The sequence below is a fragment of the Bos indicus genome, chromosome 17 (assembly GCF_029378745.1).
Source record: "Bos indicus isolate NIAB-ARS_2022 breed Sahiwal x Tharparkar chromosome 17, NIAB-ARS_B.indTharparkar_mat_pri_1.0, whole genome shotgun sequence".
In the NCBI taxonomy this organism is placed as follows: domain Eukaryota; kingdom Metazoa; phylum Chordata; class Mammalia; order Artiodactyla; family Bovidae; genus Bos; species Bos indicus.
The window spans coordinates 64,357,185-64,375,992 of NC_091776.1; the positions used below are offsets into that span (position 1 = coordinate 64,357,185).

Here is an 18,808-nt window from a genome sequence, read left to right on the forward strand (position 1 = left end):
AGATTCTGTCATGTGAACACCCACTGGGGCTCTGATTTTCAGTTTAAGACAACAAGCCAGGATGTGGTGCTCTCTGTGCATGTATGCTGAGCCCCACCTTGTATTAATACAAAGGCGCTGGCCAGACCCTGGAAGGCAGCCCTCCCTGTTCTTTGCCTTCCTTGAGAGTCTGTGCATTCTCAGGCCTCCCAGCTTTGCACTCTCCTTGGGCTGTTGCCTTCTCCCTGGGCTACTTGTCATCTCAGTGGCCACTTCTCCTTGGAAGAGTCTCATGTCAACTCCCTCCCCTGCCCAGGGTAGGTTTGGAGCCCCTCCCTGGCTCATCCAGAAGTGACATGACCACACCACTCTGTCCTAATGATCTGTTTACTTGTTTACTTTCTGGCTTCCTCATCAGATGAACAGCCACAAGAAGGCCAGAGCCCAGAATTACTTGCCTTAGGGTCTCAGAGCAAAGATGGTGGGGTGTCAGAGTTGGCTAAAGAACCAAAACAGGAAAGAGCAATAAAACAGGCAGAACCTGCCCTCATGGATTTTGCAGTCTGTCTCCCCAGAGAGGTTCTTGATTGCAGCTAAAAGGAGCACTTGGGCACCTTCGAGAGATTCTTAGATCTCCAAAGAATGGTTACATTTGATTTGCAAAGCTCAGGAAGATCTGTGATTTGAATCTCCCCCACCCCCAATTCTTTTCTTGGCCAAGAATCGAGAACCATCCTCCTTTGCATCTGGTCAATCCCTCCTTTCTAGGGCGGGGTGCCTTCTCACCCCACCCTCCATCCCTGTGGTAATACTGTGGTGTGGCCTTTCTCAACTTGAGCCTCCTCCCAACTACTCCCCCACGAGTTCCCATGTGGTTCTAGGTGTTTTTCACGGTCAGGAACCTGAGAGTGACCTCAGGCCCTGCGGGCCCCTGTCTCTCACTCCCCACCAGGCTTGATTAACGTCCCCGAAGCTGTCACAAACAAGGGGCTGTGGGCTGTCACGTGGCCTTGAGTAACCACACTCTCGCTTCCTTCTTTTACACACGGCCGCTGGGGGTTGGTGCGATCCGAGACCACGGCAGGGGTGCCACAGCTGTGCTCGGCAGCACAGGCTGAGTCCTTGTCGCTAAAGCAGAGGAACCACTTCTCCTGGGCCCACGAGGTGGCTGTCCCATGGTCTGCTGAGCACGGTAAGTGCCAGCTTGCAAAACCACGGGGAGTGGCTGGGTGGTAGAGTCCCCAAGGGCCAGCAGGCCTGCCTGACAGACAAGGGCAGGCTGGCGGCCAGCCCCAGGCAGGACCTGAGGTGCAGCCCCTGGAACGAGCATCTCAACACTCTGGGCACTCGGGATTGAGGTGTGCCTGGAGTTCAGAGCTTTATTCTGCTGTCTCTTCTGGGTCCTAACCCCCTCAACTTTCATCTGTCCCTTCCCACGAGTTTTGCCAGCAGCTGCCGGCTTGGGGGTTACTGTGAATTCTTTTTTTTAATGGAGAAATCAGGAATGTTTCCCTAAAAATCATCCTACCCCTTCACGTGTGGGAAACCAAGGCCCAGAGAAGAGATTTGCTCAGGCTGTGGATCCATTTAAAATTGCATTTTTCAAACCTGTGTTCTTTACATTTTTATAGGACTGAGGAAGGGATGCGTGTGCACAGCAAATTATTAAAATATTAGAATTCAGAAACTACCGCCAGCAAAAGAGAAAGTCAGAATAATGATGAGAATATTCCTGTTTTGTGTCCGGAGTGCTTTAGGGGCATATAAGGGCATGGTGGGGGGCTGGTGGCTCAAGCAGTGTCCCTCTATACACACACATACACAGAGACAAGGAAAGTATCAGGGCCGGTAGGCTCTGGTTGCCTGGAATTCTTTTTTTCTTGGAATGTGGCTCCCCTTGCCTCAGGCAGGCCACACCCTGCACGGTAGACGTCTTCCTCACCCGGCTTGGCTGGGCCAGCAGACCCGGCAGACTGAAACTGAACAGAATGGGCTGGGCTGCAGGGTGAGCACCACCTGGGAACCTCAGCCTTCAGAGGAGTCAGGGAGTCATCAGAGAACTCTGTGCCCCCTTTTAACAGATGAAGAAACCAAGGCTTAGAGGGGTGAAGCAGCTGCCCCCACGGCGGTACGGCTGGGAGGTGGGCAGGCTTGCATTTGTGGTGGCTCCATCTGGTCACCGGACCCTCATGGAGCCCACAGAGATCCCAAGTTTTGGTCTCCCGGTCTCCTTTTGCTGAGCCGGAGCAGGCAGAGGGTGGGGGTGGCCTGTGGCTAGAAGGAAATAGGATTGTTACTGGTTGTGCTGCTCACTGCAGGACAGGACATAAGCATCGAGAGACAATGTGTTGGTATAAGGAAGAGCAACTTTATCCAGAAAGCCAGTTGACTGAGGAGATGGCCCACTAGGGTCCCAAAGAACCATCTTACTTGAGTTAGGATCCAGGCTGCTTTTATACTAAAAGGGAGGGGTGGGGTGGCTGGTTGCTGCAAACTTCTTGGAGTTGGAATCCTTAGTTCTTGCAGCTGTCCACAGTAGTTCTGGTCACGGTGTTCCTATAAACCTCTACCAAGACAATTGTTATTTTTTGTTCGGCAACTTTTTAATCTCTATATGAATGGAAAACTGTTATACCTTTAAAGGTCAAGTCTGGGAGGCAGAGCCTTGAGAAACAAAACAGTATGTGTATTTCTGGCTATAGGTGACACTTTTTTTTTTTTTTTCTTTACAAAAGTGCAGAGCCAGAAGGCCTAACCAGAGGCAACAGAATACAAAGGTTAGAGCTAAAGGAGTAGATCTAACGTGGAGCCAGGTCTGTTCTTCTCTGTTACGGCTCCCTACTGTCAGTGTCCATCCCACAATGTTGGCAGCGGTGGGGGTGGCGAGGGTGGGGTCAGTGATCATCCTGGCTACTTCTTGCTGAACAAGGGCGAGGAAGGGGTGATGGGGGAATGGAATTTATCAACTTGAAACTGGCAGTATTCCCAAGTCCTAGGTTGAGCATAAGCCGTTTGCATTCTGAGGACACTGCCCCGCCTTTTTGCAGTTCTGTCACACTTAAGACAAGAAGTCTTGCCAGGTGGCTCAGCCGGCCAATGCAGAAGCTGAAGGAGACGTGGGTTTGATTTCTCGGTTGGGAAGATCCCTTGGAGGAGGAAATGGCAACCTACTCCAATTCTCTCACCTGGAGAATCCCATGGACAGAGGAACCTGGCAGGTTACAGTCCATAGGGCCACAAAGAGTTGGACACCACTGAGTGAGCACGTATGCACACTTAGACGAGCACTTGAACACACACACGTGTGTGTATATGTATATAATTCCACTTTACCTGTATATAAACTCTAGCACTTGAGGGCACGGAGGCTGCTCTGCCATGTGCTATCTTTGTATATTTCCCCTGTTAGCCCCACTTGGACAGAGCTTGATTAAAGCATTTCCTTTCCAGCAAGTACCAGTGAAATGAGAGAGTGAAGTCCTCATTACTTATATGGTAGGGGCTGACTTGAAACAGCAACTTAAGATCTAATGGATTGCAACACCGAGTCTGTCGACCTATTGGCTACAGGTTCTCTTGGTCAGGCGGACACCAGGAATCCAATATTTCAAAAGAGCTTAATTTAAGCTTGCTTCTGGGAACCACTCTAATCCTTTGCAGGGCAACTGGCAAGGCCTTATCCCCAGGTACATGAGTAGTTTCCAATCAATATGATACTTGGCTGATATTTGTAGATAAAAGCAAGCACATTGTCACTGATGTTAGGCAATACAGATTGGGCGATAATTTGCCTTTCTTGGGATGCCATTGGCCCATACTTCTGGTCTTACCTTTCTGTAGACCTCAGGGAGATCATCTAAGTTTTGTCCATTTTTCTGAGTTTTCTAGGAGAGCCCTCTGTAGGTTTCAAAGCAGGTTTCGGTGGGACTCTGATATCTAGTGGTCCCATCGGAAAACGTCACTTGAGCATTTAGTTTACAGAGATGATCTTGGCCTAGGATGAGGATAGGGAATTCAGGCATGTACAGGAAACTATATTTTAATATCAGATTTCCTAGGTGGCATTCCAGTGGTTGTGAAAATGATCACCTCTGTACTTCCCCTGACAGCCCACTGACTGGCGTAGACTGGGAGGTTCTCTGTGCTAACTGAGGGTTTCAGTTCAGTTCAGTTGCTCAATCGTGTCCAACTCTCTGCGACCCCATGGACTGCAGCACGCCAGGCCTCCCTGTCCATCACCACCTCCCGGGTTTACTCAAACTCACATCCATTGAGTCGGTGATGCCATCCAACCATCTTACCCTCTGTCGTCCCCTTCTCCTCCCGCCTTCAGTCTTTCCCAGCATCAGGTCTTTTCAACGACTAAACTGAGGGTCTAGTACGGAGTTTGTTCCCTCGTGTCTACCAGAAAATCAACCAGTTTGCTACTCATTGTCAGTTTTACCCAGGGCTCCTGTGGGGATGTTTGAATTGAGTGTCGTACATCCAGAGGAACCCCAGGCCTCTTCATTCATCATCTGAACATTCTCCCCTCTCTACCGTCTGATAGGCCCCACTCCTGTCCTTTCCTATCCATTTCTAGCCCTCTTTTAGAAACTTTTTTTTATTGAAGTATAGTTGGTTTACAATGTTGCGTTGTTTTCAAGTATATAATACAGTGATTCAGTTATACATATATTTGTCTATATCCTTTTTCAGATTCTTCTCCCGTTTAGGTGATTACAAAATACTCAGGGTAGCTCTCTGTACCATACGGTAGGTTCTTGTTGTTTATTTTATATATAGCAGTATATAAGAATGTTAATTGCATATTCTTATTCCTTCCCAACCCCCTTTCCCTTTAGTAACCATAGATTTGTTTTCTATTTCTGTAGGTCTATTTCTGTTTTATAAAAAGCTGATTTTGTATCTTTTTTTTGAGATTCCACAAATAAATGATATATTTTTCTTTCTCTATATAGCTTATTTCACTCGGTATGATAATCTCTAGCTTCATGCATATTGTTACAACTGGCATTATTTTGTTCTTTTTTAATGGCTGAGTAGTATCCCATTGTGTATGTGTGTATGTAATACACATGTACACACCATATCTTTTTTTTTAAGTAATTTATTTTTTATTGAAGGATAATTGCTTTACAGAATTTTGCTGTTTTTTGTCAAACCTCAGCATGAGTCAGCCATAGGTATACATATATCCCCTCCCTTTTGAAACTCCCTCCCATCTCCCTCCCCGTCCCACCCTTCTAGGTTGATACAGAGCTCCTGTTTGAGTTTCCTGAGCCAGACAGCAAATTCCCGTTGGCTATTAATTTTACGTATGGTAATGAGAGTCCCTTGGACTGCAAGGAGGTCCAACCAGTCCCTTCTAAAGATCAGTCCTGGGTGTTCTTTGGAAGGACTGATGCTAAAGCTGAAACTCCAATACTTTGGCCACTTCATGCGAAGAGTTGACTCATTGGAAAAGACTCTGATGCTGGGAGGGATTGGGGGCAGGAGGAGAAGGGGACGACAGAGGATGAGATGGCTGGATGGCATCACTGACTCCACGCACATGAGTTTGGGTGAACTCCGGGTGTTGGTGACGGACAGGGAGGCCTGGCGTGCTGCAGTTCATGGGGTCGCAAAGAGTCGGACACGACTGAGCGACTGAACTGAACTGAACTGAACTAAGTTTCCATGTTACTCTTTCCATACATCTCACCCTCTCTTCCCCTCTCCCCATGTTCATAAGTCTATTCTCTATATCTCTCCACTGTTGCCCTGTAAATAAATTCTTCAGTACCATTTTTCTAGATTCCGTATATATGTGTTAAAATACGGTATTTATCTTTCTCTTTCAGACTCACCTCACTCTGTATAATAGGTTCTAGGTTCATCCACCTCATTAAAACTGACTCAAATGCATTCCTTTTTATGTGTGTATGTATATATACACATATACACACCACATCTTCTTTATCCATTCATTTGTCAGTGAACATTCAGCTTGCTTCCATGTCTTTAGCCCTCTTTTCCTTTAATTTCAGGCGCTCTCTTCTCCCCAGTGTCCTTTCTCTTTACAGTAAGTCCACTGTTTCGTATGTAGTGCTAGCTTACCTTTCTTAGAGCCTCCTGTCTTCCAGGAATCCAACACAGCCGTTAGAAAAATAGCATTTCACCTTGGGCTTCTTTTGTCTGTGTCTGTTCTCTACTGTTGAATACCTCAAAAGCAATGTCTACCAACTGAGAAGGATTCATTCTAAAGGCACTGTCTAATTTTTACAACTTTCTCCTGATATCTGGGGCACTCTGCCCCATAAAGTTTGCATTTGCCTTTTTAGTGTTTTCAGGGCCCTCAGGATCTGCATCTTTATAGAGTCTGATGAATTCTTCCACCAAATTTAGAGAGGTCTTCACTTGATTTGTGCTGAATTTCTTGAACTTTTTCAAACTCTTGTTTTGGGACCCCTTTTTGAAGCCCTGCCAAGATGTACTTACAGTAGTGCTCTAATAAGGGCATTGGGAATTCCTGGGGGTTCAGTGGTTAGGACTCAGCGTTTCACTTCTGTGGCTCCGGGTTTGATCTCTGGTTGGGGAACTAAGATCCGCATGCTGTGCGGCATGGCCAAAAACAAGCAAAAACGGACATGGCTCCCCCACAAAGGCTCCCAGTTTGGTTCAGCTGTGGGTGCTGCCAAGTGGGCTTTGGGTGTACCATTTGAGTCCATTAGGTGGAGCTGGTATGCTTCTTCCCTGGCCTGATCAGTGACCATTTCTCCTTTCATCTCCTATGAAGATCATATTGAGAAGACTGTGTATGTCTGTTCAGGTAGGGTGGTTAATGGGTAGCAAAACAATTCTGTCCTTTGGAAAGAATCCTCCCTATAAGGAGGGTTGTCCAATTAAATAAATCCAAGGTTGAGAAGGGTCTGTGCATCCATAGGAACCCAGCCAGCTGGCCTTTTTCATTTATGCCCTCTATGGGGCAATTGCCCTGCTCTGGGAGTGGCTCCCGGTCCAAATTGGGTGCCATGTTGGGTCTTGGAGAGTGACACCAGACCAGGTTCCAGTGCCCAGGAAGATAACTGATCCCTTTAAGGAGAGGGAACCAGTCCAACTACTTCCCGAGCCCCAGTGTTGGGACGTAGGGCTGGAGCAAGAAGAATGGGAGGCAGTGGGAGGAGTGGATATGTTGGCATAGTGGCTGGAGTGGCTGGGACAGCCAGCTCCGCCAGAGGAGCACTTCGGGGTCTGGAGCAACATGGCTTCAATCTCCTTCCTTTCCTTTTCTTCCTGTGTGACAGGTTTTCCCTTGGGCTTCTTTTCAAGCCTTTGAAAAGCCTGTATAAAGCAACAACTGTAGGACTTTTCTCATCCTGATGTAATTGTTTGCACAGAGGGGATTTTATCATTCTTCCCCACTTCTTCAAAGAATGGCTCTAATTTCACAATTGTAATTTAGAGAGTCATTCAAAGGCCAAGGTTTCTCAGATCCTAATAGGTACAGTGGCCCCCACATCATTACAGTAAAATGTCCTCTTCCTCTTAGTCATGGGTTCATATCTGTAATCCACAGAAGGCAATGGCACCCCACTCCAGTACTTTTGCCTGGAAAATCCCATGGACGGAGGAGCCTGGTGGGCTGCAGTCCATGGGGTCGCTACTTTTCACTTTCATGCATTGGAGAAGGAAATGGCAACCCACTCCAGTGTTCTTGCCTAGAGAATCCCAGGGATGGGGGAGCCTCATGGGCTGTCGTCCATGGGGTCGCACAGAGTCAGACACGACTGAAGCGACTTAGCAGCAGCAGCAGCATAACTGTAATCAGACCACTCACTTACCCAAAATGCACCCCCAGAAGACTATTTTTGGGGATATTTGAAACATCCCCCGTCTTTTAAAGGCAGACAGGATGGAGTCAGGCTTGTTCTTCTGTTACAGGATGGCTGGTGTGTGTGTGTGTCCGTGTGTCGGTCCGTCTGTCTGTCTACAGATAGCCTCTGAAAATTGTCAGTTCTTAAGCTAAAACCAAGTGTAGGTCTCAGTGAATTCATTTGTGGAAGGACCTCACCTCCTCTGTTACCAGACCAGCAAATTTGGGTACGACAGTTGAGACTTGAATTTTTTTCTTTTCTTTTCCATTTTTTTTATCCACACTGGAGGGGCATATGGGATCTTAGTTCCCCAACCAAGATTGAACCCATGCTGCTTGCATTGGGTTGGAGTCTTCACCACTAAAACCACTGGGGAAGTTCCAAGAGTTGGGTTTTTTTGGACGATGAGAGGAAGGCAAAAAAAAAAAATCTTAGATGTCACTATGGTTTGTGTGTCTGTAAAGGTCCACATAACATTCACCAGGTATGAAAAAAAAATGAAAGTGTTAGTCGCTCAGTCGCTTCGGACTTTCTGTGACCCACCCCATGGATTGTAGCCAGCCAAGCTCCTCTGTCCACGAAATTCTCCAGGGGATCTTCCTAACCCAGGGATCGAATCTGGGTCTCCTGCACTGCAGGCAGATTCTTTACTGTCTGAGCCGCCAGGGAAGCCCTGCTACCCACTCCAGTATTCTCACCCGGAGAATCCCATGGATGGAGGAGCCTGATGGGCTGCAGTCCACGGGGTTGCAGAGAGTCTTACACAGCTGAAGCAACTGAGCACATGTGCGTAATGTCTGGAAAGGCTCCTTGATGGCTCTGGGGTAATTGATAAGAAAAGGTTGGGAAGTACAGGATGACGCACGTGAGGCCGAAAGTCTGCAAATGGCATACTCTGGGCAGCTGAGAGCCTGTTGCCAGGTCCCAGTTTTGTGTCCACTCCTGAAACACGTCTTTAATGAGCCCCCAGGATGCCAGGCCCGTGGGGACTGGGCATCCACTGGAGACTTGAGATCTGAAGGAGGTGGCCGGCCACGCTGCCTGCACTCCAAGGGATCAATATCACAGCACCTACCCAGCACCTGTCTGTCTGCTAAGCCCGGGGCATGTAGCATGAGTCATAAGAGTTTCTGGTTCCTATTTAGCATTTATGGACTGATGGGAATGAATGTTTTGAAAGTAAACAAGCATTTTTTAAAAAACGTTTAAATAACCTGACTAATCATGCCTGGGTGATCTGGGAGGGCTTCTTGGAGGAAGCATCATTTATTCTGGCTCCAGAGAACGTCCAGGCCTGGTTCACAGGTGGTACGGAGCTGTGCCTATGAGGTGGGCTCTGGAGCAAGACCACCCAGGTTCAAATTCCTGCTCCTTCTCTTACTGGCCATGTGGTTCTAAGCACCAAGTGAGCCTCAGTTTCCCCATATTTCACATGGGGTTAATATGAGGAGGTTGTGAGGACTGAGTGAGTTGATAATTCATGCATAGCTCTTAGAACAGTGCACAGGGCGTTGTCTATACTAAATACATGTGATTCACAAACCACAGGAGACTGAGGCTGTGTATGGTACCCAGGCTTCTGGGGCTTCTGGCCCTGGCTCTTTCTGACTAACAAGGTCAGAAGTGTGTCACAGCTATCCCAGGGTTGCAGATTTTTCAGGGATAGGACCTTCTGTACAGAACGACAATGACAGCAGCTTGCCTTTAGTGAGCGCCTGCTAAGTTGCTTCAGTCGTGTCCGACTCTGTGCGACCCCATAGACGGCAGCCCACCAGGCTCCCCCATCCCTGGGATCCTCCAGGCAAGAACACTGGAGTGGGTTACCATTTCCTTCTCCAATGCATGAAAGTGAAAAGTGAACATGAAGTCGCTCAGTCGTGTCCAACTCTTCGCAAACCCATGGACTGCAGCCTACCAGGCTCCTCCATTCATGGGATTTAGTGAGCGCCTACCAGGTACTAAATGTTCAACCTGGACCAGCTCACTTCAACCTGTAACAATCCCACAAAGCATACATAGGCGCTACTGGAATCTTGTATTCCAGATAAGGAACTCACGGCTCAGAGAGGTGGGTTCAGTTGCCCAAGGTCACACAGCTTGTATGTGACAGAGGTGGGACTGGATCTGGTTTGATACTGGATTTGATCCTGAGCGGGGCCAGGGCCTGTCTGTTACCAAAACTGGGGTCCGCTCTCTTGTGTGCAGTCAAGCCAATCTACTGACACCATGTTGTGGGGGAGGAAAAGGCAGTGTTTACTGCAGGGTAGCAGACAAGGGGTCTAGGACAGCTAGGGCTCAAAAAGCCGGAACTCCCCTATGAGGCTTTGCAAAGCACTTTTATTTTTTTAAAGATCTTTTTTGATGTGGACCATGTTTAAAGTCTTTATTGAATTTGTTACAGTGTATGCTTCTGTTTTCTATTTTCTTATTTTTTTTTGGCTGCAAGGCATATGGGATCTTAGCTCTCCAAGGATCCGAACCCACAGCCTCTGCTTTGAAAGGAAAAGTCTTAACCACTGGACCACCCGGGAAGTCCTGCAAAGCATTTTTCAAGGCCAGATGAGGGAAGGAGGAGAGTTGCACAGTTCTGACTGGTTGATGGTTGGGTAACAGGGCAGCATCACAGAGGTTAACATCATCAAGCCTCGGGTGCCAGGTCTGGGGGCTACGTGTTCATCCACCTGGTGGGAGAAGGGCTATCTAGCATCTGTAAAACAACTCAGGAAATGTGCATCAGGTACTGTTATCTAGGTACTTCAGGGAAGAGCTAAAGCAGAGAATATGCGGGGGAGAGGGGGGGTGCAGTGTCTGTCCTAAGAAGGCCCCACAGGGTCCTCCTTGGTCACACGTCCAGTCCAGCAGAACTCAGACCTGAGCTGGGATCTTGGGAGTGGGGGGACGCCTGGGCCTCCACTGGATCCCCTCTCTTGAGGCTGTTCAACCCACACCCTGAGATGCTCCATCCTTTGGATCCTCAGATTTCAAGCTTTTGAATGCTGGGATTCAGGATTCCAGCTGGGAGGTCCCAAATGTCTTGAGTCCCATGAGTGTCTTTCCTGAGTGGTCCAGGGCAGCCGTGCAGAGCTTGGGGCTCGGGTGGGTGTGGGGGTGGCCCCTGGCAGCTCTCTAGTCTACACTGCCTGAGAGCGGCTCAGGCAGAAGTACCCCAGTTCAGGGTGGAAGGAAACGGGCAGTGTCTGATCACCTCTGTCGGGCAAGCGATGAGATAAATAGGATGTGGCATCTCTCTGCCCCTCTCTGTGCCCCACCCACCCCTCTCCGGTGGTAAGCAACTATTTTCCTGCCATCAGAGGAGAGAAGAGGCAAAAGGTGGGGGCTGAAGGAAATGGCTTCACTACCCTCAGCCTCGCTTCCCTAATCTGTGTAACAGGAACCAGAGCGGCCCGCGCCAGGTGGGTAGGCGAACGGGTCCCCCACATGATGAGTTGGTGAAACGATCCATTCACAGTGGGGGTTTATGCCATCTTGTTTCGTTAGGGTACACGTGTCCTAGCAAAGATGAAAGTCATTATCCTACCTGCCACAGATGCTGCTTGCACTCTGCTCCTCTCCTTGTTACCTGCGAGGCTCTTTGCAGTCACAGAGCCTCTGGGAACCGTGCGGGTTTCAGTCATATGGGTGAGGCCTGCCCAGCTGCAGCCTGGCTCCAGGGTGCTGTATCCCCGGTAACCTTCCTCTTGAAGCCCACAGTATGGCAGGTCCCAGGGTCCTGGTTGCCTGAGACTGATGGGGACGAGGGATGGTCAGTGCTAACACTGGGAACATTTGGGACGAGCTGGTCGGCTTAGGCCCAGGCAGGGAGATACTGGCTTTTCCCAGGGCTCCCTGTTGCATCCCGAACAGGCAGGGAAGTCTCTGCTCTCACATAGGTCTTTGCAGCTTCCCTAATGTAGAGAGGTAGGGAGGTCGCCACCTCCGTACCCTCCCGGAGTCAAGAGGCCCGCCCCCCGTCTCCTCTGTTCCTCTGTCCATAGCCCCCTGCTGGATGCCAGCATCAAGGGACCTTCCTGCAGCATCTCATTCTGTTCTCATCTTTGAGACAATACCACCCATCTTACAGATGAGGAAACCGAGGCTCAGACTTGGTAAAGCGATCTGCTCAGGTTATACAGCAGCTCAGTGGTCTCTCTTCCACCCCAGGCTGCCTCCGTGTGAAGGGATGGGTGCAGGGGGACAGCCCACCTTGGGGACCACAACCTGGCCCCTTCCACAGTACCCTCCCAATCTCCCTGACTCACCCAGGTACCTCCCTGACCCGGGAGCCGGTGGGTTGGGTCTTCTGTTTTTGTTCTCCCTTTCTGCTTCCAGGAAGTGGCTAAGCGCTCTGCCTTCCAGGAACCGAGAACTGCCCAAGTGGGGGTAGTGGGGGTAGTGCCCAAGCTCATAGTTACGAAATATGTCCTAAACATGGCTTCCTCTTAAAGTCCCCTGCCGTCAGGAAAGTGGGGCCAAGATTAGGCCATATACTCTTTCCCGAGGTGCAAAAAACGTCTGCCTCCCAAAGGCAAATTCAGAGGCAAAGAATGTGTGTGTGTGCACACGTGTATGACACATTTATTAAGCACGAGCTGCAAGCTGGCACTTTTGAATTCATTATGTCATTGCATTCTCCCCAAAACCCTATGAGATGGGTGGCGTTTGTTGTTCCCATTTTACAGATGATGAAACTGAGGCTCAGAAAGGCAAAGATCTGAGTCAGGGTGATTTCACTTGTAAGGGACAGAGCTGAGACTTGACCATCCTTTTGTTGGACCTGAAAATCTGTGCTCTCAACCTTGTGCCCTGCATAGTACCCAGTACAGAGAGCACCAACCTTTCTGGGTGTTACAGCCTTCAAGGTCCTCCTGATTCCTTCTTTGCCCTCCCTCTCCTAACTGGGTTCCAAGGCTTTGCACCTTCTGCTCTCTCAGCTAGGTTAGGTCTCTCCACAAAGCCTTCCTGAGTTCTCGCTAGCTTTGAATCTGGTCTCCGCGACTTGGCAGCTGTGTGTCTTTGGGCAAGTCGCTCTACCTCTCTGAGCTTCACCCTCCTCAGTAAAATGAGGATATCTGTGAAAGCCAGATGTGTCTGGTGCAAATATCATTGTTTAGTTTAAGAAATTATTTTAAGGTAAGATCAGACTGGTATTTTAGAAACCATCATAATTTTAACTAACATGTGAGAGGTTGAATTGAGTCTAGAAGCAGAGGGTCTATGAGTGAGTTACAGATATTCAACAAATGATGAACAACTGTTCTCTGCTCTGAATTACGTGAAGTACAAGGAAAGGTATTGAATAAATGAGAAAATGCTTTGAAAAAGTAGATATATGTATCAACAAATGTATACTGGAATCACTTTGCCGTGCACCTGAAACTAACCCAACATTGTAAAATCAATTGTACTCCAACTGAAAAAAAACAAGGAAAAGTTTTGGAAATTATCCAGGCTCTGCTCCACTCTGGCATGAGCTGGTCGGCTTAGTCCCAGGAAGGGAGATATTGGCTTTTCCCAGTGCTCCCTGTTGCATCCCGAACAGGCAGGGAGGTCTCTGCTCTCACACAGGTCTTTGCAGCTTCCCTAACGTGGGGAGGTAGGGAGGTCGCCACTTCCGTACCCTCCTGAGTCAGAGGCACCCCTCATCTCCTCTGCTCCTCTGTCCATAGCCCCCTGCTGGATGCCAGCATCAGGGTCCTTCCTGCAGCATTTCACTCCATTCTCATCTTTGAGGCAATACTGCCCATCTTACAGATAAGGAAACTGAGGCTCAGACTTGGTGAAGCAATCTGCTCAGTTTACACAGCAGCTCAGTGTTCCCTCCTTTGCCCTGGGCTGCCTCTGTGTGCTGGGGTGGGTTGGGGGGAAAGCCCACCTTGGGGACCACAACCTGGCCCCTTCCACAGTACCTTGGATTGCATATTGCGGAAGGGTACTATGTCAGGGAATCGAGGAATCTCAGCCCAAAACACAGCTGTTGGTCACCACAGGATTCTCAGCTGCAAGATTTTGAATCCCACAAACACCAGCCACTGCCAGGGGGAGAATAAGGGGAGAGAGAGAAACCCAGGAGGCATGAGTGTTCACAAGGCCAAGAAGAAAGACCAATCTGATGGCCAAAGGGAGAGGCACTGCCCTTTCTGGCTCCCTGGTCGGGAGGCTGAGGGGTAATACAAAGACAGACAGTCACTTCTGCTACCCACAGGCAAACGAGACGACTGTCAGCTCCCTGAGGACAGGCTGTTCACAACAGATTTGAGTCGTTCTCTTGGCCCCAGATAGAGCAGTTGATGGCTCTGGGCCCTCGAGGACTTACAGGATAGATTTACTGAAAGAACCGAAGTAGCTGCTATTTGCAGGAGCTGGAGATAGGAGCAAAATGCTAAGGGCTTTGTAGGTATCATCTCATTTTATCCTCACAGTAGTCTACAGGTAGGTGCTATCATCCCCATCATATAAGCGAGGACCTAGTCAAAGGGAACTGGATCAAGCCAACACATGGAGAAAGGATGAGAAGACTGAGAATCTGAGGGACAGGCCAGGGTTGTGTGAGATGGGAGCCAAGATAAGGGAAACTGGAACAGAGGGATGCAGAGAGAGGAGTCAGCATCACACTCCAAGAGGCCTCAGAGGGCCAAACGAGCATCTTTATCCTGTAGTCCCGTGGTCACCAAACTCTTGCTCATGAACCCCATCGGTGGACAAGATAGGTACATTGATATATTTACAAATTGTGTACAGGTACCACTGTGCTCATGAGACATTGTAAATGTGTACACAAATAGAAGTTAAGTGACACAGAAGTTCATATAAGTAGAAGATCTAATGTAATCTTTCCACACCCCAGTAGACTGTCTTCCCACACTGCACTGGGTCTTCGCTGCTGCACATGGACTTTCTCTAGTTTTGATAAAACTAGTCTCTAGTTTGGACTTTCTCTAGTTTTCTGCGGGAGGGGCTGCTCTCCAGGTGCGATGTGCAGGCTTCTCGTTGTGGCAGCTTCTTCTGTCGCATAGCACAGGCTCTACGGCACGCAGGCTTCTGCAGATGTGGAGTGTGGGCTCCGCAGCAGTTGCTCAGGGGCTCTGCAGCACAGCTTCAGTAGATGTGGTGCACGGGCTTAGCTGCCCAGTGGCACGTGGAATCTTCCCAGACCAGGGATTGAACCTGTGTCTCCTGCACTGGCAGGCAAATTCTTAACCACTGGACCACCAGGGAGGTCTGAGGCAAATATTAATACATTTCTGTGCACTGGGTCAAGGGAGTTGAGGAGTGCCCCCAGATGGATTCACTGATCCTGGTAAGTAGTAACAGCTGCTATTTGTGGAGGGGCTTCTGTGCACCAGGCATGTGAGGGGTGCTGAGGATGCTCCAGACCAGATGTGTTACCATGTGGATGTCCAGGGTCGCGGTCAAGGGTGCTTGGTGGGCCCAGGGGTGCAGCTATCCTGACTCCCTGTTGTCCATGTCCCCCCTCCAGGTGCCATGTTTCTGCAACTCCTGCTGCTTCTGGCCCTGCTGGGCCCTGGCAGCAGCCACCAGCTGGGGGAGACCAGCACGAATGAAACTGTGAAGGCCCCAGGCCCCCTATACCCAGGTGAGGAGACAGACCCAGAAGACGATGAAGACTATGACTATATAGGACAAACGGACCCTCCAGAGATGCTTGACAATATCACTGAGGTCCCCAAGTTTCTGCCTATGGTGACAACGCTGGGGCAGAGAGAGTCTGCAGGGCCTATGACTCCTGAGTCATTCATTCTGGAGGTGTCCACAAGGGACTCTGCTGTCCTGAGTGCCACAGGGGCAACCACCAAAAAACTGAGTCCAAAACTGGTCACACCGGTCCCGCTGACCAAAGAACTGGTTACTGAAATCCCTCCCAAAGTGAAGGATCCATCCACAGAGCTGGCTGCAGCCACAGAGGCCCTGTCCACAGACCCCGTGACCACAGAGGCCCTGTCCACGGAACCCAGGCTTACAGAAGCCCTGTCCACAGAACCCGTGGCCACAGAGGTCCTGTCCACGGAACCCAGGCTTACAGAAGCCCTGTCCACAGAACCCGCAGCCACAGAGGCCCTGTCCACGGAACCCAGGCTTACAGAGGCCCTGTCCACAGAACCCAGGCTTACAGAAGCCCTGTCCACAGAACCCGCAGCCACAGAGTCCCTGTCCACAGAACCCAAAATCACAGAGACTCTGCCCACGGAACCGGCCACCACAGAAGCCCCTTTCAGGGAGCCCACTACCATACCAGCCCTGCCCACAGATCCAACCACTGTGGAGGCCCTGCCCACGAGAACTGCTACCACAAGGGGCCTAACCACAGCCCTTCCTGTGGCCTCTTATACTCCCAAGGGCACCACTGTCGCAGCTGGCAACTTGTCTGATGACTTCACTGGGAACAAACATCATAGCCTTTTTCCCTGGAGCTCTGTGGCCCCACTCCCCGCAGACAGCCTGCCAGACCCGGGCCCCGTGAAGCAGTGTTTGCTGGCCATCCTCATCCTGGCCCTGCTGGCCACCATCTTCCTCGTGTGCACCGTGGTGCTGGCCATCCGCCTCTCCCGCAAGAACCACCTGTACCCCGTGCGCGATTACTCCCCCAGCGAGATGGTCTGCATCTCATCTCTGCTGCCCGAGCGGGGCGAGGGGCCTGCGCCCGTGCCCAACGGGGACCTGCCCAAGGCCAGGGAACAGGGCCGGAAGGCGGGGCCGAGGGAGGGCCGTGAAGGGGATGACCTCACCCTGCACAGCTTCCTCCCTTAGCTCCCGAGCTGCTGAGCCAAGGCCCATGCCGAGGCTCTAAGCCCTGGGTCAGGCTGCCTTGGATCCCCCTGGAGACGGGAATCTTCAGGGCGGGGACCCGGGCTGCCACACACAAGACTGAGAGCAGCCAGGCTCCAGGCACCGAAGCAGGCCTGGCAAACAGAACCTCCGGTAGAGGCTGCAGACGACCCCCCAGCTCCCTGCCCAGCCCCCGTGTGTCCTGGGCTCCCTCTAACGCCTCCGTTCCCTGGCCACTGGAGTCTCATCCTCACGCACCCAGGAGGACTCAGAGTTCGTCCCTGCTGCCATGCCCGCTACCGTTTCCTTCTACGGTCACTGCACAGGAAGGGGGTACTCTGAACTGGATTCCTTAGTTCACTTTCTATCACCCCCCGCTCCTCATTTGGGCTATCTCTCAGGGAACCCACGGTGAGTTGTGGGGGCTGAGTAGGTTCCTTAGGGGACTCTGTGGACCTACAAGCTATTGTCTAGTGCCAGCCTAATCCCATCCTGCCCTCCCTCGCCTCCCCCCCCCGGGGCCTTGATTGAGGTGCTCGCAGAGGTCTCCCGGCACCCAGCTCAGGGCCCAGGACGACACACACACACACACACACACACACACACGTCGCTCAGTCATGTCCGACTCTCTGCGACCCCATGACGGTCAGTAAATGTTTGGTGGTGAACAAGTGATGGCTGAGTGAATGCTTCAGGCTGCTTCCTTCAGGTGGAGAGTGGGTCCTTTTGCTGTTCCCCCAGCCCCAGGGCCCTTAGGAAGCCCCCTGCACAGGCTATTAAGGTTACTTCAGGGGGCACCTTGGTGTATCCTTGGGCGCTGCGGGAGGGGTTCAGGCTGTCGAGGGGCAGAGAATGCTGGCCCCAGGAACCACTTTGTCCAGTGCCACCCATGACATAGTTCAAGCCTGCAGAATTTGGTCCCCCCGCACCCCAAATCTCTGCCAGATACCCCCTCGAAACATCAATGCCATGCACCCCAGAAGCCCACCCTGACCTCTCTCTTCTGCATGAGGCTCATCTCCCCTTAACACCCAGTGGCCCCCTCCTCACAGGGGGAGCCTGGCTACACCCCACAAGGCCTTCCTACAACTGACTGGTTGTCTTACAGAGTTTGAAGAAATGAAGTGAGTCACTTCAGTCATGTCCGACTCTTTGCGACCCCCTGGACTGTAGCCTGCCAGGCTCCTCTGTCCATGGGATTCTCCAGGCAAGGATACTGGAGTGGGCTGCCATTTCCTTCTCCAGCATAGAGAGTCTGGGGCCCAGTAAACTTTTTCTTAAAGGGCAAGATCATAAATACCTTAGGTTTGGCAGCTCACGTGGTCTCTGTCGCATCTTCTCAACTCTGGCATCCGGCATAAAGGCCGCGATTGACTCTGAGTCATGGATGAAGGGGTTTAGCTGAATTCTGTTGAAACTTTAAGGCAGCAGGCTGGGTCAGGCTCTGTAAGTTAGCTTGTCCCTGACTTCAGTGTAGGGTGACCAGATGTCCTGAGACTTTCCTGGTTTCAGCACTGAAAGTCCTATATCAATGGGATATAAGGTTTCTGGCTCCAGCAGATTAGGACAGCAAGTGGCCCTGTTTAAGCACTGAAACCCACGTGGACCCCGAGGGTCAGATCAGGAAGACAAAGGCTTAGAGAGGAGAAGGGTGTGGTTTACTTCCTGACATGGCTGAGCCAGGGTTTCAGACTTTTGATCTTTGCTTCCTAATGCCTTTTAGTCATTTCTGTACACGGGGAAGGAAACACACACACACACACACACACACACTTCTACCTTCTAGAACATTCATCTCAGGGGACTTTTTCTCTTCTAGAAAAATGCCTCCAAGGGCCTCTTTGGGAATTCAGGACCCCCTCCACTCCGTGGCATAACCTGCAGAGAAAGAATTCAAAGAAAAGGTCTAATTGGGGCAGGGGAAGGGGGGGTTGTTGGCTGCAACTCAGAGAAAGGGATGGGGGGAAAGGGAGGAGGAACACGAAAAGCAACAGGGCCATAGGGGACAGAGTCAGGATAAGCGGAGAACTGCCTGGTTCTGTCCTCCCCTGCCCCCTTGCCCTTGAACCTCTACAACAGCTGTGATACACAGGAAGGTGTGTTCAAGGTGCTCTGGTGGGGGCGCTGGTGCAGCTGGGTATCCGCCATGGGCGGGGACAGCCAACCCTGGAGAAGGTGGGGTCCTAAGA

The 18,808-nt window shown here is 50.7% G+C and overlaps 1 protein-coding gene across 1 annotated transcript; it reads left to right on the forward strand.

The window, feature by feature from the left end:
• Positions 1-1,014: 1,014 nt before the first annotated feature.
• SELPLG (selectin P ligand) lies at positions 1,015-17,294 on the forward strand. Its single transcript, XM_019978000.2, has 2 exons — positions 1,015-1,171; positions 15,313-17,294. The coding sequence occupies exon 2, from the start codon at positions 15,318-15,320 to the stop codon at positions 16,599-16,601; it is 1,284 nt and encodes a 427-aa protein (XP_019833559.2). The 5' UTR covers positions 1,015-1,171; positions 15,313-15,317; the 3' UTR covers positions 16,602-17,294.
• Positions 17,295-18,808: the final 1,514 nt, after the last annotated feature.

Excerpts from the sequence above, each read along its gene's own strand:
- SELPLG (XM_019978000.2), top strand. The coding sequence starts at position 15,318 with ATGTTTCTGCAACTCCTGCTGCTTCTGGCCCTGCTGGGCCCTGGCAGC.